Here is a 27,659-nt window from a genome sequence, read left to right on the forward strand (position 1 = left end):
ACTGACAGATCGTCCCTGTAGAAAAAGTGATTGACATGAGTGTTGGCATTCCCCCTTTTTGATAAACCGAGAGGGAAAGCAGACAGCTTGTAAAAACAGCCACAGGTGTTTGAAGTTAGCCTGGGTAAACCCTGACGGACTTCCGGCAAATTTGAGATTTGCTCTGCAAGTCAGTCTGGCGAAGAGCCCATTCAAACCCATTTCCAGTGTTCACAAAATTGAGGCACCAATCACAACCGCTGAGGCGGGCTTTACGCGATGACGATAGCGCCGCAGCGACGTTGAAGCAGATTTTCAACATAACAAAGATGGCTGCCGCCTTGGAACCCGAACACCCGGAACATCACTCGTTCGAATCAGCTATTGCGTCTGTTTTAAGCGATTTGAAGATTTCCTTTTTGTTAAAACCCGAGCAAAGAACAGCACTCGAAGCCTTCATATCTAAAAACGATGTTGTCGCGGTCTTGCCGACTGGATTCGGCAAAAGTCTGAGATATCAGCTTGCTCCGTTGGTGGCTAAACGAATGGGCCTTAGACCTAACATACATTATGCAGAATCTCCCCGTGTTTAATAAACAACATGCCCAAGAAATTCTGAGGATAATTCATGAGGTGTGTGGTGACTTTGAGTACTTTGTGTCTGCTGCACCTCAGGATAGTTTTTTGTTGCCAGATATGAATTACACAGGCTACTTTGATGAGGAGGACGGGGAGTGTGATCATGTGCTAACACCACGCAGCAGCGTCGAATCTGGCTTGTCTGTGCTTAGCTCAGACTAGATATGGAAGTAATGTAATAAAATAATAATGTAAATCCAAATTGTAAATAATTGTAAATAAATAACTTGAAAATGTTTTACCACCTGTGAAATGACTGCATTTGAATAAAGTTTGTGAGACTCAATATTTCTCAAAGGCTCATCAATATGCTTTTATTTTGAACAATATATTAAATTACTTAAATAATCTAATAACACTTACACATTACCCATTTCAACCAAAATAACAAATAACTACAAACATGAATAAAGTGCTCATTATGCTTTTTTCCCTTTCCTGTTATTTTTTGTGCATTCTATAGATTTACAAAGTGAAAAAGTCCACCCTAAAGGGACTTACCATCTCCAGCAGAAAACACTGTTCAAAAACTGCTCCAAACACCTAATGTAGTCAAGCCTTTACTTCAGAGACAAACGTTATAATGCTCACCTAGCTGCTAGCATGGCACGCCCTCATACTCTGCTTCTGACTGGCTAGTAGTCCTTACCTAGGTACTGTCAGGGCACGCCCTCATACTCTGCTTATTACTGGCTAATAGTCCTTACCTAGCTATTGCACATGTGCGACTCCCAACAAAGTAACAGAAGTGTGATTCCTCACTCTGTAACTAAAACAGAGAGCTCAACACATAGGGTGGAAAAAAGGAGCTGCAGCAATGTGCAATACAACAAATATATGGCGTTTTCTGAAAATTATACCATGTAAACATATTCTGGTACAACCTCTAAATACAATTATGTACATGAAAAAGAGAATAACATGGACACTTTTAACATTTTCAGAAAATCTTTGCAGACATCAACATTTTTCCAAAGTAAACGTGATGCCCACACCCTTAGTTCTCAGATTGGCACACTTCTCCAGTCTTATTTTTTCCCTCATCCAACGCCACAATTCACCGTAGTCCAGCCTCTCCAAAAGGTTTTTTGTGAAACCTGGGAATGCACTGAATTCCCTCCCTGTTTGTTCCTTAAATAGTTCTGCCTCCCTAAAAATTGCGACTAGCGCTACAACATCACCACTCTGTTCGTGAGCTCGATGGGTGCCAGTCTGCCTTGTGACCTTCAGTTCTAAATCAGTGTTGTCCACCAGCTCCCTTAGCACTCCAATAGATTGACTTATTCTGGCTGCAGACTGCTCATTCAGGTTGGCTCAAAGACCTTTCAGGAATGATTTTAGGAAGTTGTTGAGATGTTCCAGGTGTAGATCGAGTGGGATGTTTGTACCCTTCCCGCCTCGACCATTCCAAAAGCGGTTCCATGTCACACTGTGAGCCGTGCGGGGTGATAGTGTAGCGTTGACCTGCAAGGTGAGAAGGAACGTGCTGTACGCATAGCGTGTGTGTCCATAAGCTTTGTAAAAAAGCAATGCAACTTTGTACAGCCTCATTAATCTACCACCATCACCTTCTTTAATGGCATCCAGTACATTAAGTAGGAGGAAGCCAAAACCTAGTCTTGCCATGGTGTGCTCTTTTATGTGGTCACACTGTGTGGGAGTGCTGGTCTTGGGCATCGACTCTGAAGGCAACACAAGGTTATGTTTATTCTTCTCATGTGTCTCCCTTGCCTTAAGGTATGTGTAAGTTTGCATGCATCCCTCTATGCGGCAAGGAAACTGTTTTTTGGGAATAGGTGTAGCAGATGCTTTACTGACACCTCTAGCAGTTTCCGGAATATCGCTGAGCATCACATATTGGTCAATAACCTTTGCGGTAGCTTCATGCAGCCAGGTCCTCTTCACGTCAGGTGATTAGTCAACGATGTTCTCTGGAATAAAAGACTCTGGGTGTTCTGTTGATACATGAAAGGAAATGCTTTTGTAACGACCAGTTTTAGAGGACATGATCAACTACTTTCCTCACATACAATAACTACGTTTCTGAATACATATTACAGATGCAGTCATGTTCCATATTATCACGTTCCATGTGAAAAGATGAGCAGTGTATGGACACACCTTAATGCAATTGTACAGAATCTCATTTTTGTGAAACTAAGTCCCCATTTACCTGTGAGATCCTGCAACCCAAAGTGCTCCATTGCTGCTGCCAGGAACAGTGCAGTTGTGTCTTTTAATGACAAATTCCTTGTATGCGTTATATGCAGTATGGGGACCTTGCTTAGCATTGCTGCACCTGTGAAACATGAATATATATTAGTTTATGTCCACCTGACATGTCTTGGCTGTGACTCACTTAGGGCTGCACAATTAATTGCAATTGTATCTAAATTGCAATATGGACTAGTGCAATATGAAAAATCGCAGGGGGGCGCAATATTTGCTTCAGATATGTCCCAGCCTGCAAATCCTATAATACAGACTAAAAAAAAAAAAGATCCTCTCAAAAATCACACTATAATCATTTTTTAATTTCTTTCAATGTTATTCATTTTCAATGAAAATGAGAATAATGAGACAAAAACGATCATTCCCTCGAAATCATATCGCAATCGCAATATCAGTCAAAATAATCGCAATTACATATTTTCCTAATATCGTGCAGCCCTAGACTCACTGTTAAACATTCTCCTACAAACTCATATCGCAAGTCACAGCGGATTTTTTGGAAAGAATAAAATAACGTGATGGAAAATTTACTAAACATACCAAATTCCCCACAGCATGCCAAACTGGCATATGTACTGAAACACCTCCAAAGGAAAAGCCCTGCTGAATTCATGATGGCAGGAGTGTGTTTCCCCATCCCCAAACAAAGAACAAGAATTCATGAAGTATCCAGACACATCCATGTTGACTGGATTTGGACAGTCATCAAACACTGTGAAAAACATTAGTTAACAGTTTAAATAACGGTCATCATCACATGTACAACACTGTAATGACAGTGCAGCCAATACTTTCAAAATACAGAACAGAAGTTTTGCTCAATTTCATCGAAAACAATTTTGGCATTGTGATATCATCATGGTATTTATTTTTTTAAGAGCTGTACCTCAACTTGGTCATATTCGCATGGAGTGTTCCATGGTCTTTTGCAGACGCAGCATTGTAGAATATCCGGTAGTGTATCTAAATAAATATATAAACATATGATAACAAGAGAAGTTTCTTTACCACAAAACATCAGAGCAATGTTTTGCAGTTCAATAACAACTGCAATTACCCATTCCAAACAGGTAAAACAATAATTAGATTATTCTGCGTTGGGTTACTCACGTCAAACAATACTTGAATTGCATGCCAGTCCTCGAATTTGAAGACCATGCCTTCCAGTCGGTATTGCTTTGTTTCACCATCAGCAAAAGCCCACTGAATATTTCGGCAGTTCCCCTCTGTGAGCCGGTCACCACCGACAAAAAGACTGGACATGCCATCGGGGCCATTCGGCACATACCTACATAAATGACAAATAATTGGTCTACTACCCTCATAAAAAGGTCTTCTCCAACCAGGAAGTCACAGTGTTGCCTTGTTCAATGCTTACTCATTCTGAAGGTGGCGAAGTACATCCACGAGGTCCGCAGTTTTGTTCTCATCCTTGAAGAGAAGTCCCAAGGGGAACTGTTATAGAAATAAAGGTATATAATTATTACTTAAATAGTATCCGTGTATTCACAATGCTAGTGGAAAAAGCATACATTAATGGATTATTGTTATCAATACTCACATCTATGGAGCGTTGTGCCATTTCATCAGTGTAGTCATGGGGAATGTGATGCACCACAATGTCCGAGAATGGTTTCAACACAGAGAAGTACTTTGTTAACATTCTGCTCCCAATGACAATGAACTCTCGTTGCATGTATGTCTGAGTTTCAAGTCCAGGAAGAGATTTCCCAAGGTCATACTCCAGGAGGTCTTGAATCGGTTTGTTGTTATCGAGGTGGTATGTGGGGATCCTGTCTTGTACGGCAATGTGATGTATCCAGTGTATGCTTTGGTTATTGTGGATGGTGGACTGGTGGTGAGTGCGGATGAAGAAGTCCAGATTATCAAATAGGATTGCATATGTAGGTGGTGGAGTTGACTGTGTGTCTGGCAGAGTCATTGGTATCAAAAATGCTTCTCCAGCAGCCTGGACCTCATTGCTGCTTTCAGTCACCTCCTCTGTTTTGATAAATACAATAAACACAACAAAAATAATCACCCCTTTATGTATTGATGGCATAACCTAGGTGTTAGAGATTGTGTGTGTTTGTTTGCTCACCTGATAACTGAAGGTCTTCCATGCTACGAAAGATCTTGAGTGCCATCTCAGAAAGATCGCCGATGACTTCATCCTCTCCTTCATCCTCTCCTTCATCCTCTCCTTCATCCTCATTGACTGTGTGCGTTTCTGCTCCCATATTCAGAAAGATTTCGTTCTGATGTTTCAACTGACAAAGACCAGGCCGATATTCATTAGCCATCTCCTTCTGCTTTCCGACTGCAGCCCTGTGACTCGTTGTTATTGACATTTTGCTGAGCCTATCAAAGACGGCCTTCTTTGCCCCACCCTATTGAAGGATACTATTCAAAAGGTACGCAAATGCTGACATGCGTGGTTGTCTTCCTCTTAAAGCAATGGCGGCTGCAGCACAGGTGGCATGAAGGGAGTTGTTGGTGATGGTTAAAAAGACGGCGAAATACGGTTGAGATCAGAATGTAGACTGGAAAATGAAAAGGACTTTAGGTCTTTAGCTGATGACCTCCACAGCATGAAGCCTTCATTGGGGTTGCAGAGTGTTTTACACTCATCCCGAATTAGCTCAAGGATTTTGAGCTTCATTTCCTTGACAAGCTCCTTGTGCTTGATCATCAACTTGGCAGCTGTTTTCTATTTTCTCTTGTTGATATTGTTGACTATCAGAGCATCTTCCGGATCACAGACTTTGATTACATTTTTCTGTGATGGGTAGTGGGTGATGACCTGAAAAGATACATTTTAGATTGAGACCATTTTACAGTGGGAATTGTTTCTGTCAAATATTGTAATGCACTAGGTCTATGGGTACATTGACATTGTGTTGACATTAACATAATGTTAGGAAAGGATCTGACTCGTGATGAAAAGCTGTTGCTATGGCGAGCCATAAATAACTAACATGTACAGTGGCTTGCATAAGTTTACACACCCATGCTAAAGTTGAATAAAAAGAGGAATACAAATCTAGCTATTGGAAATTGATCTTAATGCCTTAATTAAAAAAAGAAGGAAAAAGCCACCCTTTAAGGACACCAATTTTCTTTGTGAATAGATGTGTAGATCCAAACCAAGTATAGAAGGCAAAACTTAGTTCAATAACTTGATGTGTGTAAGGATAAAAAAGTATACAATCAACTGATGTTTTGTTGCTCACATTATAGGCTGACACGACTCTCGTTATATAAAAGTCGAGGAAGTTGGAGTTTAGTTTATTTGTTTATTTGAGCAGTTATCATTCTGCTCAAAGGGAGAGGGCAGAAGCAAAAGAGCTTATAAGCGCCCCCCATAAAATAACACAATAAAATTTCTCATTTCACAATACTACAAAAAAAAAAACATATTACAAAACAACACAACGAAACAATATCAAACAAACAATATAACAATCAAAACAAATACAAAACAGAACAAAATGGATTATGTACACTTCCATTGGTAGAAATACTCCTAATGGCTAATCATTTCTTCTTCTTTATACTTGTCAAAAATCTTTAGTTTGTGTCTATATTTAAAAAGGTTGATATTTGGACATTGTTTCATCTCCATCTCCAACTTATTCCACAAATGCACCCCATTAACTGTAAGGCTAAAACTTTTCAAAGTTGTACTATGTTTCTGCGTCCTAAAGTTTAAATCATCACGTAATTCATAACCACCAGTACGTTCTTGGAACCCTCCTTGTATTTTGCTTGGTAACAATTTGTGCCTTGCTTTATATAGCATCTGTATCGATTGGAACTCAACAATGTCATAAAACTTCATGATCTTAGATTTTAAAAATAATGAATTTGTGTGGTCCAAAAACCCAACTTTATGAATTAATCAAATAGCTCTTTTTGCACCATTACTATTGGTTTTAATGGGCTTTTATAAGTACTTCCCCATACCACAGAACAATAATGTAAATAGGGCAAGATTAGAGAACAGTATAATGTATGCAGAGCTTTGATGTTTAAAATATGCTTTACTTTTGCAATTACTGCAATGGTTCTAGATATTTTAGTGATTAAGTATTTAATATGAGAGTGCCAAGTAATTTTATCATCTATAATAACTCCTAGAAATTTGATTTCATGCACCAGCTCTATAACAACACCCTCTATCTCAATTGCTTCCTGAGCTTTGGAATTACCGTTTCCAAATATCATCACTTTGCTTTTACTCAGATTTAGTGATAATTTATTTTGTTTGAACCACTTATTAACACGTTTGAGTTCCAAGCTTACAATTTGACACAGTTGTTGTAAATCGTTTCCAAATGCCAAAATATTTGTATCGTCAGCAAACAAAATAAATCTGAGTATTTGAGATGTTTTACAAATATCGTTTATATACAAGTTAAACAATGTTGGACCCAAAATGGAACCTTGAGGTAAGCCACACACCATTTCTTGATAACTTGACTGATAATCTCCTATTGTCACATATTGTTTTCTGTTTTTTAAATAACTAGTAACCCACTGTAGTGCTACCCCTCTAATCCCATACCGTTCTAGCTTCTTAATTAAAATATCATAATTTATTGTGTCAAATGCCTTACTTAGGTCAATAAATAACCCTATTGCAAATTTCTTGTTGTCTACAGCATTAGATATTTCATCAATTATATCAAAGAGTGCATGTGAAGTTGAACAATTATTCCTAAAACCGTACTGGTTATCTACGAGTAATTTATTTCTTTCAATAAAGCTATCAAGTCTAGAAGAGAAAACCTTCTCTAAGATTTTTGAAAATTGCGGTAAAAGGGAAACAGGTCTATAGTTAGTAAAGAGATGCATATCTCCTGCCTTAAACAGAGGAATCACTTTTGCTACTTTCATACTATCAGGAAATTGGCCAGTTTGCAATGATAAGTTGCAAATGAATGTTAATGGCTTACAGATACTTTCAATAACACATTTTAAGGTCTTCATATCCATATCATAATAATCTGTCGAGGTTTTACTTTTACACCCTCTAACAATATCCAATATCTCGTTTTCCTCCACAGGTTTAAGAAACAACGTATTTGGATTTGTGTCTATTAACTTGCAGTTATAACTTCCAACAGTTGCAATATTTGCGGCAAGGTTCAGGCCAACATCTACAAAGAATTTGTTAAATGTGTTGACTATAGTCTTCCTATTATTTATAATTTTGTCTTCATCTCTTAAGTATTGTGGGTAATTAATCCTTCTAGGTTTATTTCTAATTAAACTATTTAAAATATTCCATAAACCTTTACTATTATTTTTATTGCTATCTAACCATTTGTTGTAATAATCCCGTTTACATTTTCGTATAATACCGATCAATTTATTTTTATATTTCTTATATTTATCCTCCGTTTCTTTTGTTCTATCTTTTATAAATTTTTTGTAAATGTTTTGTAAAGTAAATTTTTTTTCTTGCAAGCATTCAGTAATCCCTTAGACATCCATTTGTTTTCTTTGTACTTTCTTTTTTTATAAATTTTTTTTATCGGGCAGTTGTTATCATAAACTTTTTGAAATACTCGCACAAACTCATCATATGCCTTGTTAGAGTCATTCTGTCTATATATGATACTCCAATCTTGCATTAATAAATCGTTTTTAAATACTTCAATAGTTTTCTCTGTTTTTACCCTTCTAAACCAATACATGAAATCCTCTTCATTTTTTTGATATTCATTTTTATTTAATACAAAAACAAAAACTGGGAGGTGATCAGTGATATCATTTATCATTAATCCGCTAACTGTATTACTTTCTATTTCATTGGAAAAAATATTATCAATTAATGTAGCACTATGGTTTGTAATTCTACTCGGTTTAGTTATTAGAGGAAACAAACCTATACTAAATAAAGTATTAATAAATTCGTCAGTCTTTTTACGTTTATTTGGGTTTAGCAGATCAATGTTAAGATCACCCCCAACAAACATAAGTTTCTGATTTGAGTGTGAAAAGTGCTCCTCCATCCAATTATTAAACACATGTATGTTGGACACTGGTGTTCTATAAATACAACTTACAATTATATTTTTCTTTTTTGTCCTTACAATTTCAATAGTGAGACATTCAAGTATATCATCCACCACCAATCATTTTATAACCATAAAGTAATGTAAATTAAAAAGTAATGTAGACTACACCACGTTACAAGCTTACCTCCGTAATACTCCTCCGAGCAGTATTGGGTCGACAAGGACTTGAAGGGTTTGGGCGAAACTTGTGTTTTTGAGGGAGTAGGCTCCCGTTGTCTTTTGTCAGCATCGGGCGATACCATCGCTTCCTCGTCTTTCTCGTTCTCTACCCATGACCTATACACTGGCAAATTGCGTTCTAATCGCAATATAATTCTCTTTCACCGCTGGCGAATGCGATCAGAGCTTGATGTTTTCTGTTCGACCGTCAATCCATAATGTTTCAGTCGGTCTGAGATGCTATGAGGTTTTCTTGCAAAAATGTTGGCGGAGTGGCGGTGGACACCAGCTATAATCATATTTTGTTTACACAAACGGCAAAAATCGTCAGCCGCCATTGCTACATCTTTCCATATTCCTCGACATCACAACATAGACAGTAAACGATAACAACCACCGTACCGTGAACGTGCCACCATTCCCGTCGCTCTAAATACGTCATCTCCTTCATCGCTCTGATTGGTTGAAGGACTATCCAATTACGCCCAGAGGCATTTGAGCGGCGTCCGTTGGTGACGCCCCCTTGGAAATGAACTGTCAATGAACCTTTCCCAGACCCACTCTCAGTTAAAGTGGGTCTGGTGTCAACCAGGCTAGTTTGAAGTCACTGTCGGACACAAAATGAGTATATGATGATGTCATCGGTTCATCGGGATCTTCTCGTGAGAGTCCAGATCCTTTGCTTGTTTTGGAGAAGTGGAATTAAAAGTAGGTTGATTGTTTTGTTAGCAAAACGTACTTGAAGCAAAAGTCCTCATTATGAACAATCCCTATTCACATGGTTTTAATATGTCATAAATTATATACACTGATGGGTTACTTGAGTGAGGATGAATGAGCATGAAATGTTACTGGTGCAACTGTGTGTTTGGAAGCTAAAATTACTCGGTTATATATATTATTCGTAATTGATTGATATTTAATTAATATTTAATTGATAAATTAAATTAATATTTAACATGTATATATAAATATATGTATATATACATACATGTGTGTGTATGTATGTATGTATGTATGTATGTATGTATGTATATATATATATATATATATATATATATATATATATATATATATATATATATGCCTTGTCATGTATAAATACGTATACTGTTACATTTTTTTCCGTTTGCACACAAATCCTTTCATTTACGACAGGAAGTGTTATTTGCTTTTGACTTTACGATCGCCATTACTGACCTTTTTTTAGCGTGCAGCAACAATAAACTACTAAAATTATGACTTCAAAACCAAATAAAACCTGGCAGACTTCATTCAGTCGGAGCTATTCTTAGAGGAAGTGCAATTACAGTACAGGCCAAAAGTTTGGACACACCTTCTCATTCAATGTGTTTCTTTATTTCCATGACTATTTACATTGTAGATTCTCACTGAAGGCATCAAAACTATGAATGAACACATATGGAATTATGTACTTAACAAAAAAGTGTGAAATAACTGAAAACATGTCTTATATTTTAGATTCTTCAAAGTAGCCACCCTTTGCTTTTTTTGATAACTCTGCAAACCCTTGGTGTTCTCTCAGTGAGCTTCATGAGGTAGTCACCTGAAATGGTTTTCACTTCACAGGTGTGCCTTGTCAGGGTTAATTAGTGGAATTTTTTCCCTTATTAATAAAAAAGGAAACTCATTGAATGAACATGTCAGGTCGGCCAAAATGAACGCCGACAGCCCCCCAGACTGACGACGGCACGGAACACACGGAACAGATTTGCGTGACTGACCTCGCCAGACTGTCTAACGGCCGATAATCGGCTTGGTGTGTCCCGGCTATTAGGCTACCTAATGTTAAAGTTAGCTAGCGGCTCGTCATTATTAAAGCCTCTATTTACCTTTAGATCACAGCAACGATTTAGGTTAACTAACTGCACACAAGCTGCTCACGCAACATCTATGAAAACACATGGGGCCAGTAGTTTTTCCATAATCCTGCTGACAGACAGACAAACACAGAAACAAACAAACTGAAACAATTGGCAAAGGTAATAAAGGTTCTTTTCGTCTCTTTTGGGCTTCCTTAAATAAGGAAGTACAAAATACACAGCAAAAATCGTGTTGAAGTGATGAAGATGAAATATCTAATGGCCAGCATCATCACACAAGCTGCTCAGGCAACATCTATAAAAGGCCCACGCCATCGGTGATTACGTGCTGAGGTTGACCTCAGGCTGTGTAAATAATAAAGTCTGTGAAGGCATGGCTGTTTGTCGGAAAGCCTCAGAGTCAGGGATCTAGCTTACTCATCTACATTTAACAAACTCTGCTTATTTGGAGATGATTCCTCCGACAGTTTAGACACATTAAGGTCACGTATAAATATGTATACTGTTAAAAACAGCAGGTGCTGTTTGCTTTGACTCTACGTTTGCCATTTACGAGATGTTATTTAGCGTGCTGCAACCGTAAACTACAGTAATTACAACTTAAAAACCAAAGAAAACCTGGCAGACCTCATTACCATGAAATCTGGAGCACATTTGTGTTCCAGTCCGGATAAAAAGCCTCAGCTTTAGTGAGCCTCTGACTTTTCCTTGCTATCAGGTCAAAAATGAGTCTGGAGTTCGGTTAGGTTTAGGTACCAAAACACCTTAGTCAAGTATAGACAAATAGTATGGTTTGGGTTAAAATGATGGACATTTGTTACGTTGATTCCGTATAGTAAAAAAAAAACTTGCTATTTACGTTTGATTTTTCAAGCGGTACCATTTTTTGCTTCCCGATACCGATTCCGATACCTGAACTTGCGTATCGGCCGATACCGAGTACCGATCCGATACCAGTGTGTCATATATTTTATTATGTTATAACAACTGTATACTACTATCCCTGTATGGATGTGATATGATTTCTATCTTTGCTGTCTGGCTCAGGTTAAATTCTTTGTAAAACATGAACAAACACAAACAATGAATGTAGTAGAACTTTCTTTTATTCTCCAGTTTGACAGTCAGTTATAACGGAAAAAGAACATAAATAAACTACTTTAATGTAGATTTTCTTTAGGGCTTTATTACGTGGTATCGGATCGGTGCATAAACTCCAGTACTTCCCGATACCGATACCAGCGTTTTAGGCAGTATCGGAGCCGGTATCGGACCATCTCTACTTTCACCCTCCTGGGTTTGTTTAATTCCTAACCACTTTGGTTAGCTTTTACTTCATCATCTTACTTCCTGCTTTGATCCAGTCATAGGAGCACTAGAAATTTACTCTATATCCACGACGTTCCACTTCCACTTAATCTTCACCTGCATCCTCCTCATCTATGGTCAGGATTGGGCAACGGGAACCGATTGCTACTTGGAATCGTTTCAAAGATTACGATTCCAGTAGAATCGTTTCTCTACTGGAATCGTTTGGAATCGTTTCGTGGATTTGGTTACAAATCCGATCATCGATTCCCAATTTAATATGCGCACGTTTTGGTTTTCCCAAGCGGCCAGGCGCTTGTTGTGCTGCAAAAAAACTGCAAACCGCCACTGAATCAAAATACAACGCTCCTCTTATTTGCGAAAACAGGCATGTGAGAGTCAGAATCGATAAGAACCGGAATCGAAAGGAAGAACCGCAATTGGAATCAGAATTGTTAAAATCCAAACGATGCCCAAACACGCCTGTGGTTCTGCTTTTGGTTTCGAGCTGGCATTCACCATTCATCCTTCCGTCCGCCAAACGTTCATCTAGTTGACTTCACACTTGGCTGGTGTATTGCTGAGCACTTGTGAAATGTGCAGCATTGGGAGGGAAGATATTCTGAAGCCCTGTACAAACAGCGGTTAAGTTGTTTATCCACAAAGCACCAAGTGTTCTCTCCAGAATACTGCTGCTGTCACCCACCCAAGGAATGAGCTGGAAGAGTAAGGCCCAGACGAAGGGGTGTCATAAATCCATAGTAAAACAAAATCATTTGTAAACATGATCAATGAAAATAATACTGTTACCATGTCTACAGACACAGGCTTGCCTGAAGAGCGTCTTCTCCAAAAACATGTTGCGGCATATCTCACGGTTTCCTCTTCACAACGCCGGATTATTTGTTTTGCCCTAGCTGTTACCATGGCAACAGCTCCTCTTCCTACGTTCACAGACATAATGGGCACCCGAAGTCAAACTGTGAATTAGTGATTCTCCCTAATGTAAAAATGCTTTCACAACACTATAAAATATAAAATATATCATTGAGCACCGAATAGAGCTTGTGTGGCAGGTTACAATCTGTTAGAGTAGGGCTATTTACTGAAAGCACAGACTGTGAGTTGGTGGACAGCGCACGTGTGACGTCACCCTTTGGTTTGTGGAGATCTGCCGTGAGTCGCGGCGCAGCCATCCTGGTTGCGACTGTGACGATATTAGATGAGAGGGAGGAGTGAGGGAAAAGCCCTTACGCTCTACGTTACGTTACACACTTTCACTGGCAATCACATCATAGCCACGCCCTAAACCCCCCCCCTGCTTTATCACCGATTTTAAAATCAACGAGACCATGATTCAAAAAATAAACATCATTCTGTGTTGCAGAAGACTTGAAACTAGCGATTGAGACCATAAACTCATTATTATAAATGTTTACTGAGGTAATAAATCGAGTGAGAAGTGGGTCACTTTCTCATAGACCTCTACAGAAACCGACCTTCTTTGGCAACCGCACGTGTAGAATGCACAAGTGTAATTATGGCCAGATCGTGTTGTGCCTGACTGATGGGGCAGTGCCTTATAACTTTTTGGACAGCTTTTGTTCCTGGATTTAGCAGCAGTGACGGTATTGGTTTAAGGCACTTCTGCATTTGCACCACTTCGCCGAACTGGATGCGTTGTCCATTAATATTTAACAGTCTATGACTACCCCCAGAGTAAGTCGATACATACTGTGGAAAACTCCCTGCTGGACTGATGAGCCGACGTCACTCCTTGGACTCACGCATTTGCGCACATGCGCAATTTCGCCATTTCCTTTTTGTAGTTCGCTGCAGACACGAGTACAGCTGCTCCTAAAGTTGCACGTTACTTATATAGCATTCTGTTGTGTTGCCGTGTGCGTTATTGACAACGTAAGTGCACAATTTTATGTCCATGCTGGTGTTGCGTGTATCTTAGTTGGCGTAGCTAACATAACAGTATTTTCTTTACTATAGTTCAGGATTGCATGCTTATGTTTACTGTAATGCTAGGAGCTTGCAAATATGTCATTCAGAAACAATAGTTAATACCTTGATTCATGGATGCATGTTAGCACAGTGTTGTACATTCGTTAATTACAATCCTGCTGAGGATTAGTTCAGCTGTTGCACTCGCGATGGTGTTGCTGGTTTAATTGTTGAAGCGCATTTCACCGTGCCATTCGCGCCGCTGGTGTGTCACATGACTATTGCACCTGTATGTAGCGGTTATGTTCATTTGTGGTCTTAGAGCGCCAACTAGTGGCCAATAGATGTAACTGCACAAAGAGGCCTGCAGCGTATTCACATTGGAATTTATTGGTTTCCAGTACTATCCAGTATTATTTGGTTGTTTGCACAGCAACTATTTATTGCATAGCAATTATGTATATTGCATATAATTGTGTATATTGCAGTTGTTGCTTATTGACCTGTAATCTGTATATATGTGTATTCGTTATGTACAGGTTATATTTACATATTCTGTATTTCTCTATTTTACAGAAAACCACACAAACACATACTATCACAAGCAACAAGCAATGTATTCACATGCTGGGATTGGATGTCAATAAATCTGTTGAACTAAAACCAAAGGTTGCAGCGACTCTCTTACCGGAGTACATAGCCAGCTCGGGTAGCGCCAGCACATAACGTACACGGACTTCACACATACCCTTCTCATCTCCGTGCTTGCTGTAAGGCTGTCTGACGGTTCCAGCATTAGCTTAGCCCAGCACGGATCCTGCAGGTAACTGGTTCCAACTAGCCTACTGCTCCCAATTGTGACAAAAGTGACAAAATAACGCCAACATGTTCCTATTTACATGTTGTGATTTGTAGAGTCACAGCGTGTACAAAAAACAACGTAACATGAGACACAGCCGTCTTCTAACAGTAATCACAACATGTAAATAGGAATATGTTGGCGTTATTTTGTCACTTATTGGGAGCAGTAGGATTACTGGAACCATTCACCTGCATGTTCTGTGCTGGCCTGATGCCGCTGGAGCCGTCAGACAGCCTTACAGCACGCACGGAGATAAGAAGGGTATGTATCGACTTGTCTAACTCTGGGGGTTACGGTGAATAAGCTAAATTCCCAATAAGTCGGCGTGTTCCTTTAAATGCTAACATGCACACAATGATATTGCTTTCATGCAGAAATAATAGTTCACCATGTTCACCGTCTTAGTTTGGCATGTTGGTGTGCTAAAACTGGCACTTTAGTTGCTTTTATAAACGCCTTGACTTTGATTCTGGAGATATACAGCGTGGTAGACTATCAGTGTTTCCCAAACTTTTTACAGTCCCGTACTCCAGCTAAGTACCCCTAGGCCCTGCCGTCTTTATATGAATTTGATTTTTTGCCTACCCCCCATCTACTGTATTTCACTTGGTGTAACCCTGGGGGGTACATGTACCCCAGTCTAGGAACCAATGCCAAAGAGACATGGCTTGCTGCATTTGTTTTTTTTCATTGGATTGCCTTTTTGATTGCTCATTTCTTGTTTGATCACTGCGGGTATGTGATCAAGATGTTTAAAACATAATTTGGTTTTATAGATGTAACATTCCCAAAACATGAAATACATAACATCAATACATTAAACCACAATAAAACCAAAGGCATTTTTCTGAGCAATTAGTCGTCACATAAGGCACATAACTGATCGATCACTTGTATCGATCAGCTATAAACTCACCAAATATATATTTTAATCATTCAAAATGGTGGTGGTGGGGGGGGAGCTACATATCTGGCTTGTGGCACCTTTAAAACATTGAATCTATTCACGCAAATACATTTTTTGTTATTTTATAATGAACTAAAGTTACTGTATGTGCACCCATAGAATAAAAGCAGTGATGTCTTTCATCCACAAGATGTCATCAGCCAGTTTTTTTTCAAACAGACATACACACACCTCAGTGTGTCATTGGTGACAACCACGGACACATGGTTGTGTCTGATGGAGGTCATAACAGACGGGACGAGTCAGCATTACTAATGCTGACTGTTTTGGGGACATGTGAAGTCATAGTCCCAACTTTGATAGATTTAGATTGCAGGTGTGAGTTCTAACAGTGAGCAGTTAAGCAGACTCTTTATCAACACAGTCATGGTGAATTCAGGGCTGCTATCTCAACACGTCCATGTCTCCCAAAAAGAAACGAGAATCCCAGAATTCCTTGAGCTGATGTCTAAAGCCCCAAAGTGGAGAGAGGGTACAATACAGCGTCTCTCACATTACTCCAATGACCAGTTTGTTTGCTATAAAATGAGACAAAAGGGACGCATGGGGTCGTTTTAAAACTACCACTAGGAGTCGCCAAACCATGTGGAACCAAAATGGACCCACATTAACATTAACAGTTAAGCAGCCAAACCAATTTGAGCAGCAGCTTGAACACACTATACGTAATGTGAAAGCACGCAGCCTCACAATTCAATCCGTTCGAACCATTTTAAGATCCCAATTTTACATTATAAACAATTCAATTTTTTTCCCCAGCAAATTTGAGACCATTTCAGATCATGCAAAGAGCATACAACATCATAAGAGACCCAAACTGATTCTCATTTTAATAACAATAACTAAACGCGCTAAAATTCAAAGTTTTAAAATAAGACAATATGTCGGGGAAAGTGGGGGGAGTTGTGCCAGTTTTGACTCAAAGTGACTTTAAAGTGAAGCCATGACAGTAATGCCTTCAACTTAAGGATGTACATATATTTCAGGATGTGGTGCATCCCTGAGAACAATAACTTTGGATCTGAAATAAATATGTTTCAGAAATATAGCTTTTGGGGGAAAAAAAGTGGTCTTGTGGCACAACTTGCCCCAGATGCGGGGTAAGTTGTGCCTTTGGGGGAATCCGTTGGGGTAAATTGTGCCAGTGATTTCTGAAGTAAAACAGAACATTTTAATGTTATGAACTGTAATGCTATATGAAAGCAAGACAAATGCAATACAAAATTACTCATTTAAGGTTTATTTAGATATTGTCACCCTATTAAACTGTTGAAATAAGTCATATTTTGTAGTTTGGGAAAACACAAACTTAAATACACAATATGTGATATTTGTGAATCATTTCAGGCAAAAAGGCTTTGGCAATAGATGCCTGTTGACATACATAGAACGCTGTCTGTCAATTATGTAACATTTAAGAATAAAGTGACTGGGCTAATTTCTAAACATCCTATTGTGACTTAAGCCACTTGAAAACTTAATAAAACTTCTCTTTAATAACATAATGCAAACTCAAAACTGAAATCAGTGTTAGCTAAATTAAGCAAATTGCAGGTAGGCCTAATTCAAACACTGACGAGGCATGCCCATCTCCTCACTTCTCCAGATTATCCCCTGTGAGTATGTAGGTCTAGGTGGGGGTGTGGGTAGTTTCTTGAGCACATCACCTCTAGGGATGACTCCTTCATCACTGGCACAACTTAACCCAGGCCCTTTGGCACAATATCACCCCAGACCCACAAGTTTGAGAAACTAACAGCAGATCCAGCAGTTAAGAGCTAACATCATGCTAACTCTATAGACTCATTGTGTAGCCTGCTAAAGCACTAAAACGTGTGTGAAATGTTTTCAAACTTGTCTAGAATTGTTCGGACACTACAATCAAAAAAACTTAATCATAGAAATGTTACTTTGAAAGGAAGAAAAAAACAGTTTTTTGAGCAAAAATGGGCTTATTTCTAATTTGCCATGTGACTCCCTTCTTTGGAGGATGAGTAAAATGGATGGCTTTTCAAAATGATGTGGTCACATGACCAATTTATTCTATGGTTTTCCAAAAACAAGGGGTGGCTCTACTTCCCCCCCCCTACTACAGAGGACAATTATTTGATTTAGAGTACTATAATTCATACAGTACTACCCCTTTTCGTGGACGCAACGTGTTAATAGTGCAATAACTACTTCAGGTATTAAAACTATAGAATAATAAAAACTCTGGTACATTATATATTTTTTAAATGTGAGTTCCATTTGCTGATAACACACTTTAATGGCCACTTGTGTTTGACTCTCGCTCCTTGGATCTTAAATAGACTCACACAGAACACAGAGAACACATTTACATGAGGATACAGAGACACAAATGATATATATTATTAAATAATGTAATAATTATATATTATATTATAAGCTAAATAGTAGATACAGGGAGCTAGACAACAAACTGTAACTATATATACAGAACAGATTGTACATGCTGCCAATCAGTGGTCTTTCCATCCAACTGACAAGGAAATGTTTTTTTTGTTTTTTAATGTTTAATCTTTATTCAAATCTTCTGCCCGACTGACAAAAAAAACTAAAAAACATCTCTTTAGTGAGATGGATGAAGTTTGACTTGTGGACATTTGGTCAACTGGGTCCAAAATTCATCATTTTTAAAATCAATTGTTATTTGACACCGGATAAGCGGACGAAGATGAATGAATGGATGAAGGATATTATTTGAGGTGACGTGTGCCGTTGTCATATCTGGTATATCTGGAAATCCTCGTGCACGTCTGACACGTTGAGGAACTATTACAGCCTCCGGACAAATGCATTAGATTGAAAGTGGCATTTCAATAAATGGGGATGAGTCATAAATACATACAAGAGGGAACTCCCAAATTTGGACGTGCGGCTTTTTTATAAATAGAGCATTGGGTGTGCGGTGAGAGCATACCTTCCTGCTGCAGCCTGCAAACAGCAGACACAACATGTTTACAATGGTAGGTGGAGAGAGGCAGTGCAGACACGCAGACACTTCTCACTGCACACATCTGTCAGGAGCTTTTGTTGATACAAGAATGACCTGATTTCTCAGAGGATTTCAATGCCTAGGCTATTTCATGGTTAGGCTATTTAGTGTTTTGTAATTCTATTATTATTATTATTATTATTATGTGATTCAGGTTAAATTCTGAACAGCAAGGTGATTTTTTTTAACCAGAAACTGCAGAATATGAGACACATTTCTCTCTGAGTGAATTAGATGGACAATTTGGATAGACTAACCTGTTCCAGGTGTGACATCAGTTTGCGCGTGTTGTGTTCGCTTGTTGTTTTGCTGTCTTTCTCCATGTTTCCCCTTTTTGTTCAACTTCGCTGCATCTCGTCATGTCTTCACATTTCGCCTGTGGCTCCTCGTATGACACTGTGAACGTTCAGTGGATTTCCTTTCTCTCATTTCCCGTCTCTCCTCCTGTGACCTTCCAGATGTTGGCATCGCTCCTCTCCACGGCGCTGCTGTCGGCGCACGCCGCTCTGGCCGTCGGCGTCGCCACGCCGCTCCTCACCTTCATGGTCACGGACCCGATCACCGGCGGCTCGCTGGAGTGCGACCGATGTCCGCCCGGCACCTTCATGCGCGCGTCCTGCACGGCGACGCAGAAGACCCAGTGCGCGCAGTGTCCGCCGGGCTCGTTCACGGAGCTGTGGAACTACATCGGGAAGTGTCTGCGCTGCGGCGTGTGCGGCCACAACGAGGTGGAGAAGACAGGCTGCACCGCGTACAGCAACTGCCAGTGTCAGTGTAAACCGGGATACCACAAGGTGAAGTACGACATGTGCGTCCGCCACAGCAAGTGTCCGTCCGGACAACAGCCGCTGACCAAAGGTAGGCTATATATATATATATATATATATATATATATATATATATATATATATATATATATACATATGTATAGGCATATATATATTTATTATCAGAATACAGCATAGAAAATCTGCTTAGAAATATAGGAACTATTGGATAGGATAGAACAACACAATGTGATTCTGCTAAATACAACATCCCATTCATTATTAAGTTCACTTGTTTTCATTTTGAACAAATTGCATATGCGAATAGGAAACAACATTTTCTATAGGCTCAATCTGCCACTTTTTTTTAAAGAAACTATCCCAGTGCTGGTTCCATGGTATCCGAATTTTTGCATAGTCGTCATGGAAACATGAATTGGTTGATGTGACAAGTGCTGGGGGACATGGCAGAACAGGCAGCCAAGTGACAGAACTCTGATCCAAATGGAAATCACAGCTGTGAGATTGACAGCACTCTAGCCCCAAGGGTTGTTGGTTGGGGGGATGGGGGCAATCATATTTCAGGGGGCCCCCCTTCAAGCCCCGCCCCTGGTGACTAGTAGCTTGTTACGGGGTACCCTTGTATGTATAAGTAATAAGCCTAGTAATATATGCTATTTGCAGTGTTGGGAAGGATACTTTCAAAACGTATTTCGTTACAGAATACAGAATACATGCCCACAAATGTAATTTGTAACGTATTCTGAATACTTGGATTACTTCAGGATTACTTCCACATTGAATTGCGTTTTATAAGTGTAGGAATGCGGCTTATCACATCCAGCTTACTAAACAGGCCTATAATGGTGTGTTCTTTTTATTCCAACTACCTGAATGTGTACCTGAACAAGCAGATAGATTATTGTATTGGTAGTCCCGAACTGCATACTACAAAAATCTAACAGCGGTCTAAGCTACCACAAGCTAATTTTAGCTAACGTTAGTTAGCATGTCAAACGGGGCTAGTCAGTCTTTAAACGGCTCTGGAGCTAGTAAATCAGCACCTAGGAGAATGTAAAGTCGCACGTCAATGTTAAAATAGCAAGGTGACCAGTAAAACTACAGCAGACGACAACCTTGGCTAATTAAAAAAATAACTTACTTTAAAAGGTATAGTGGCGGATTTTCTTTTTCCGGGTGGATCATCAAGACTATTGGTCTTCCTAGTTGTCAATCATTCCGGTGATATGTTTACGTAAGGCCGTCGTACGTGCACGTCCCTAGCTTTCAGGTGTATATGTGTGGTGAGCTTGAGCTACGGTTTCAGCCATTCATTGAAGCTTTTGGGAGAATATTTCACACGCTGGCGTGCGCTAAAAGCACAGGTTAGGCTTCCCACTGATGCCTCAGTCGTGAAGTTTCTACTCCACAGGTAAAGTCGGCATGCTATTTGGAGAAATCCATTTAAAATCACTGCTAGTAAAAGTTGATGTGCCGACAGCAACTTGTAAACAGTGCACTCTCGTGCACACGTTTAATAGGCGTTCCCTCTCGGGAGCAGGCAGAGTGTAGCGCATGTGCATTTTTTCAAAAAGTACAGAGGGCGGTTCTTTCCTAAAATTCGGGGAAATCCTCCACAATACCTTTTTTAAGATGCTTCTTCAGGTTGAAAGTGGAGTAATTTGGACGCTGAAGGAGGTTGGTGGCTGGCAAGCAGAGGCTGCACGGCACAGTTAGCTGTATTTCATTCTCCCTGTTCGTTCTTTAATGTGAAATGCTGTTTGAATTTCCAAGATAGAAACGTATTGCTGCCCTGGCTCTGTCGTGCCCGTTCCGACTCCATTGTGACTGATCACGCAAATAGCAATGTTTTTCTATTTCATATCGGGGCTTCTGGAAAATGCATTAAGTTGCCTTAATTTATTCAGAGTGAATAAACTCGTGAAACAGAGAAGTATCGTCATGTAATCCACTGATTTTAACAATGTAACTGTATTCTAAATACCAACTATTTAAATTGTAACTGTAACGGCATACAGTTACTCATAATTTGTATTCTGAATACGTAATGCAGGTACATGTATTCCGTTACTCCCCAACACCGGCTATTTGACACCTTGTGTGTGTGCGTGTGTTTGTGTGTGTGCATATATTTGAATTTATATTTTGATGCTTCAAATTAGATTGCTCCAACTAAATTTCGTTGTAAAAATATATCCATTGATAAAAAAGATCTATCTATCTATCTATCTATCTATCTACCTATCTTATATTCCTGATAACCTGGAAAAACAGACCCTGAACCACATAAATGATGCTCTAACCATCCATTTAGGCTTCAAAGAATTGACCATATGACACCATTAAGACCTGTCAGAGAAACCCATTATTACATCTCCTTACTGTCTGTTAACTGACTGATTTGACTCCATCACCCACAATGCATTGCAGGACTCGAGTCCAGTGTATTCGCTGCCTACTGTGGCAACTCTGATTGCCGCTTGCAGCATTATTTCGAAAAACTACTTTGGCAATAACTTCTTATAATTTAGTTGAAAACTTGCTTTTAGACCTGTTTATTTAATGAGACTTCAGGTCTACAATGTTGTTAAGTTGTCCCAAATCTTTTCCCGCACACACACACACACACACACACACACACACACACTAAAAACAAGCACCAAAACCTGCACGTTTCCTTTCCATTTGAATATTATAACGGATTCATGGATTTTATTCGTACCAGCTCATGAGCTCCACACTGAACTGAACTAAAGCTGCGACCACAGCGACAGCAGCGTTGTGTTAATTTTGTTATTGTAATAACCAACTAGATGAGCCGTGCTATTGATTCATGTTCATTTGAAAAGGTTTTAGGAGAATGAGCTCAACAGCATCATACAGTACACAGCAGGATGATTTTAAGACAGGCGTTTACTGCCCCACAGAGGCAAACAGCTGTAACTAATATTACATTTACAAAAAAAACACACACACAACAACAATGATATATATATATATATATATATATATATATATATATATATATATATATATATATATATATATATATATATATATATATATATCAGACATTAAGTAATAAAGGACATGCAAAGGAAACACTCAAGGGGCTTTGCACTTTGGGTTCCCTACAATTATTTGTAGTTTATACATTTGCTGTGTTTACAAATTCTGTCATTGCATAGAGACAAAAATATGTGGAAAGATGCTCGTTATCAAGCCCACTTATGCACCAGCAACTTTTAATTTATTTATTTTTTATGTGTGACGCATTGCAGGATAGTTTATATGCGCTACGTTGCTGTTGTCCTGTTGGTCAATTAGATTAACGTGTACATTTCTCACATATCTATTTCCAAAGTGCATTTCATTTGTTTACTGACACCCAAAGCATGACTCACCTTGGACAGATTTTCTCATCAGGACAACAGAGGTGGCTCTCGTCTTTTTATCTAAAAACAACAATGCCCGTTTGCCTCCTCCAGGTACACCTGATGAGGACACAGTGTGCCAGAATTGTCCCGAAGGCAGCTACTCCGACACCGCCTCTGCTCTGCAGAACTGCACGCTACACCAGAGCTGCGATGCTCCGGGGCTGGTGCTGAAGGGCTCCATCTGGCACGACAGCGTTTGCACGAGCTGCGAAGAACTCAAATCGAGAGGTAACATAACAACAAGTCTTGGGCTGCTCCCTCTTAGTCGATTAGTCGACCGATCGGTCGTTTTAGTCTTGGTCAACTTAGATTTCTTTAGTCGATTTAGTCATGTTTGATGCTTTTTTTTCATGCCGAATGGCTCATTTCTAAGAAACGTACGAGCACAACTCTGGTAAACACAAGAATTAAAGTGGTGCTTTTGCACGACTCTTTGCGGAGCAACTCAGATTTCCAGATCTGTCGATTCAATCAACTAATCGATTAGTCGATACAGTTGAATGAGTGTTAGTCGACTCAGAATTTCTTCAATCGAGCACATCCCTAAACAAGTCCTCCAAACCATACGACCATATGGGTCGTTTATTCCTAACGGGAGCATTTTTCTGTCATATCTAAACTAGAGATGGTCCGATACTTTTTTTTTTTTTTTTTTTTTTTCCTTCCCGATATCAAGTCCCAATACCAGAACTTGCGTATCGGCCAATAGCGAGTACTGATCCGATACCAGTGTGTCATATCTTTTACTTTTTAACAGCGGTATACCACTATCCCTGTATGGATGTGATATGTTTGTTGTACGGCATGACTCAGGTTCAACTTTTTGTGAAACATGAACACACGCAAACAATGAGCGCTACAGAACTTTCTTTATTATCCAGTTTTATTATCCAGTCATAACGGAAAAAGAACCGTAATAAACTACTAATAAACTACCTAAATTACGCGGTATCTTGTATGGTGCATAAACTCCAGTACTCGCCAGTACCGATATCCGCATTTTAGGCAGTTTTTCGATCCTGGTACATACCGGTATGTCTAATCTGTTTGTTTTTGCTCTAACAATATTTCGTTGTTATGATGTTGCAATGACAAAAACGTTGCGGCTGTGGTTTTAACGTTGTGAGACAGTCGCAGTTTGGTTAAGTTTAGGCACAAAAACGACTTGGTTAATGCCTGTAAAAAGGTTAAATGCAGGTTTTCAATGCAAGTCCAAACTGTTAGCAAACAGCACCATTCTGCAGCACAAGTTTGTCAGTCTGTAAATAAAAATCATTACAACTATAAACATCTTTGGGTCCTGACTTTGGACTTAAACGTTTAAAATTCCCATACAAAGAAAGCAGAAGGTAACGGACATCCGGCTGAAATGAGGGACATCCGGCGGAACAATCCCGAAAATGAAATGTCGTCAGTATAGACTAGATGAAGGACAGCGATTTATTCTGCATCGATATTTTGTCCCACCCCTAATTCCTCACCAGTTTCTGATTCTCTTCTTTATTTCTTGCAGACGGCGGGGACTACCTCAAAGAAATCGTCCCGGCTTTCTTCATCCACCATAAAATGACCCTCAGGCGGCTGCGTCAGGTCGTGCACAAGCTCCCGTCCGAGGATGGCAAAAGGCAACCAGGAGCTTCAGGACTTGACCTCTCAGAGCTCCACGCGCGGATCAACACCTGGGTCGCTTCCGCCTCGGCCAATCAGATCCGGCAGCTTCCGGAGATACTGGCCAAAAGCGGAGCGAACAGCGCCGGCGAGCGGCTAAAGAGCAAGCTGCAGAGAATCGACTCAAATCTAAGGCAGCTGTGTGCTTTGGGTAATGAGGTAGATGTACTGTCATTCTAATGCCGTGAAAGGCTTAAGTAGAAAATATTTAGTTATACTGTAGCAACAAAAGAGGTCCAGTGTTCATTTGAAAAGCAAAGACTATTATTTTTGTCGTGTAGTTCAAGAATTGCTGCCCTATTTCGAGATGCACTGTCAGTACAATACTTGTATTTACTATTAGTTCAAAAGAGAATACCGTTCAATTAGAGGAGTAGTTCATTCACTTCGATCTGCATCAAGCACAGCATTAACATTCCCTCATTTTTCAGGGCATTTCAGTTTTTGTTGTTGTTGTTGTTTTCTTCATAAAATCGACCAAACAACCCAAACCTGTTTGTGTCACCTCGCTTGAAATGACCTGCTCTGAGTACATTCCTCATAGGCGTACCGATTTAAAGACAATTCACGAGATTATGTTTTCAGACTTTAGAAAATCATGGCCCGAGACGGGAGACTTAGAGCTCAGCACTGTGGTTGATGGGGTGAAAATCCCGTTCGTTTTCTCCATGAGGGTTGGTCCAATGTAGACCGACCACGAGTTACGGGATTGTGAAAGGAAGGTTTACGCTCGGGTAGAAGTCGCAAGTCCGTACAAAATCCACTCCTAAGCGTGTAACGACTTTTACCATCGAAATGTAAATGCAAACCTGCCGACAGCTAGCGAGCTTCTACCGTTGAGGTCTATGATAGTTTATGTACAGTCTTGTTCCTTTTTTTTTTTTTTTATTATTTTTATTTTGCGCCAAATGTTTTATAGTCACAATTCATCCCGTAGCTGGTTGGCTTGATTCCAGAGAGAGAGAGAGAGATCCTATTGTCTGTTCTTCACATGCAGACAGAGAGGGTAGAGGCAGAGCTGCAGGATGAGGTCTCACTCTGCTTGAAATTCTGGCGTTTTTTGTATGCTTTGTACTGCAAAGATACTACTGTACGTTCACCTGCGTCCTTACAGCCACGAGCATTGTACTCTAAAACACACAGAAAAATCTCCTATTCTTTTTTTTCTGGGGGTGATAACCGGGAGAGAACTTGCACGAATACAGAAGATAAAGTGTTGGCCTTCAGTACATCTACCTCTTTCTATGTCTGCAGTTGAACACCGACCTGGCGCCAGTTTGTCATTTTGTGTAGTGGCTCAATGTGTGAACTTAATTTATTTTGCTATTTATAGAAAACGAGGTAAGCTGCATCGTGAGAGGAACAGGGATGGAGGAGCTCTTGTGTTTGCCGTTCACGGTTGACATTTAAAGCAAGCGTAGAATTGTATGCAAGTGAATGTGGAGCATGTGTTACTGCTTTGAATGACGCTTTGAATAAAAATGATCCCAAATGTAAAAAATGGTCAACGTTTTCATATATATATATATATATATATATATATATATATATATATATATATATATACATACTGTCCAAACTTTTGACTGGTACTGTCATTTCTTATGATTTCTATCATAAACAGAAACAAATCAGATCAAGTCAGGTTAGACGGACATTATTTATTCATCTGGCAGAAGTCCTTTTATTTTTTTGAAAATGCATAATAGGAGTTTCTTTTCCAGAAGTGATTCCTTTGAAAGGTAGCAAACATTTCAGATAACTAGCCATGTAAGACAACAGTGGATCATTTCAATCAATCAATCAAGCTGTATTTTTTTCAAAGTGCTGTACAGTGATTAAAAAGAGTCTGGACTTAGTCTTTTTTTGTTGCCCCAAAGCAGTGTCTTAATGTAACTAAGGACAAATACTTATCAGATACTTTGAGACTTTTACTTAAGTAGTATTCTAAAAGGTGACTTTGAAGGCCCAGTGTGTAGGAATTTCTCCCATCTAGCATTGAGATCATATATCGCAATCCACTCTCTCGCACCACGCAGTTCAAAAGGACGTATTACAGCTACAGTTGCCTTCACACTTCAAAAAGCCGGTCTCCTGCTCTTTTGAATATACTTTTTCTTTTTCTGGGCGAAGAACATTTTGAATACGTGTGGTTCTCCATGTTTGCTTCTTCAAACTTGCCGGGGCCGGGGAGCTACAATACCCATTAGCAGCATTAGCAGCACCTGTGAGTTTATCATGTGACAGCGAAAACGCAAAAGGCGGAGCAGTATGTCCTCTATGTCCCTTACCGGCTAACGTATTTCAAGATGGCGCATCATTATGGAGCGTCTAACCCAGTTCATGAAAATGCAAACGTAAAATTTCAAGCCAAAAGGAATACTTGGAATTGATGGTGGAGGTAAATATACATGAGAAAGGACAAGTTTGTGGCAACACAGATTTTGATAATGAACAACTAAAAACTGGGACTTTAACTTCTGCCAAAGACATTTTCTAGGAAGATACTTGTACTTTGAGTCAATTATTGCAAGTACTTTTACAAGACTGCCTCTAAGTCCTTGTTTTTTTAATTTGAAAAGGCATAATAGGAGTTCCTATTCCAGAAGTGATTTCTTTCGAATGGTAGAAAACATTTTAGATAATGTTAGGTTTTAACGCTGATGTTTTGAAAAAACAATGTACCTTTAGTTCAGATGCATTCAGTACACATTGCAG

General features: G+C 39.4%; 2 protein-coding genes across 4 annotated transcripts; one reads left to right on the plus strand and one right to left on the minus strand.

Annotated features, from left to right (window-relative positions):
- Window positions 1-1,287: 1,287 nt before the first annotated feature.
- LOC114567909 (uncharacterized) lies at window positions 1,288-19,895 on the minus strand. The gene is made up of 9 exons (XM_028597158.1): window positions 19,306-19,895; window positions 4,952-5,653; window positions 4,412-4,851; window positions 4,229-4,305; window positions 3,961-4,138; window positions 3,737-3,813; window positions 3,391-3,562; window positions 2,792-2,917; window positions 1,288-2,573 (listed from the first exon to the last, which is right to left on the minus strand). Exons 2-7 carry the CDS (start codon window positions 5,199-5,201, stop codon window positions 3,556-3,558), a joined length of 1,029 nt encoding a protein of 342 aa, XP_028452959.1. The 5' UTR covers window positions 5,202-5,653; window positions 19,306-19,895; the 3' UTR covers window positions 1,288-2,573; window positions 2,792-2,917; window positions 3,391-3,555.
- On the plus strand, window positions 18,816-26,442 carry LOC114567910 (tumor necrosis factor receptor superfamily member 6B). Of its 3 annotated transcripts, none has more exons than XM_028597161.1 (4): window positions 18,816-19,019; window positions 19,507-19,906; window positions 23,325-23,501; window positions 24,787-26,442. In XM_028597161.1, the coding sequence occupies exons 1-4, from the start codon at window positions 19,008-19,010 to the stop codon at window positions 25,119-25,121; spliced, it is 924 nt and encodes a 307-aa protein (XP_028452962.1). In that variant the 5' UTR covers window positions 18,816-19,007; the 3' UTR covers window positions 25,122-26,442. The 3 variants fall into 3 exon arrangements, with proteins under 3 accessions (XP_028452962.1, XP_028452963.1, XP_028452961.1); XM_028597162.1 differs by lacking the exon at window positions 18,816-19,019 and adding an exon at window positions 19,034-19,142; XM_028597160.1 differs by lacking the exon at window positions 18,816-19,019 and having other exon boundaries at window positions 19,212-19,906.
- The last annotated feature ends 1,217 nt before the right edge of the window (window positions 26,443-27,659 follow it).

This window comes from Perca flavescens, chromosome 14 (assembly GCF_004354835.1).
Source record: "Perca flavescens isolate YP-PL-M2 chromosome 14, PFLA_1.0, whole genome shotgun sequence".
NCBI lineage: Eukaryota > Metazoa > Chordata > Actinopteri > Perciformes > Percidae > Perca > Perca flavescens.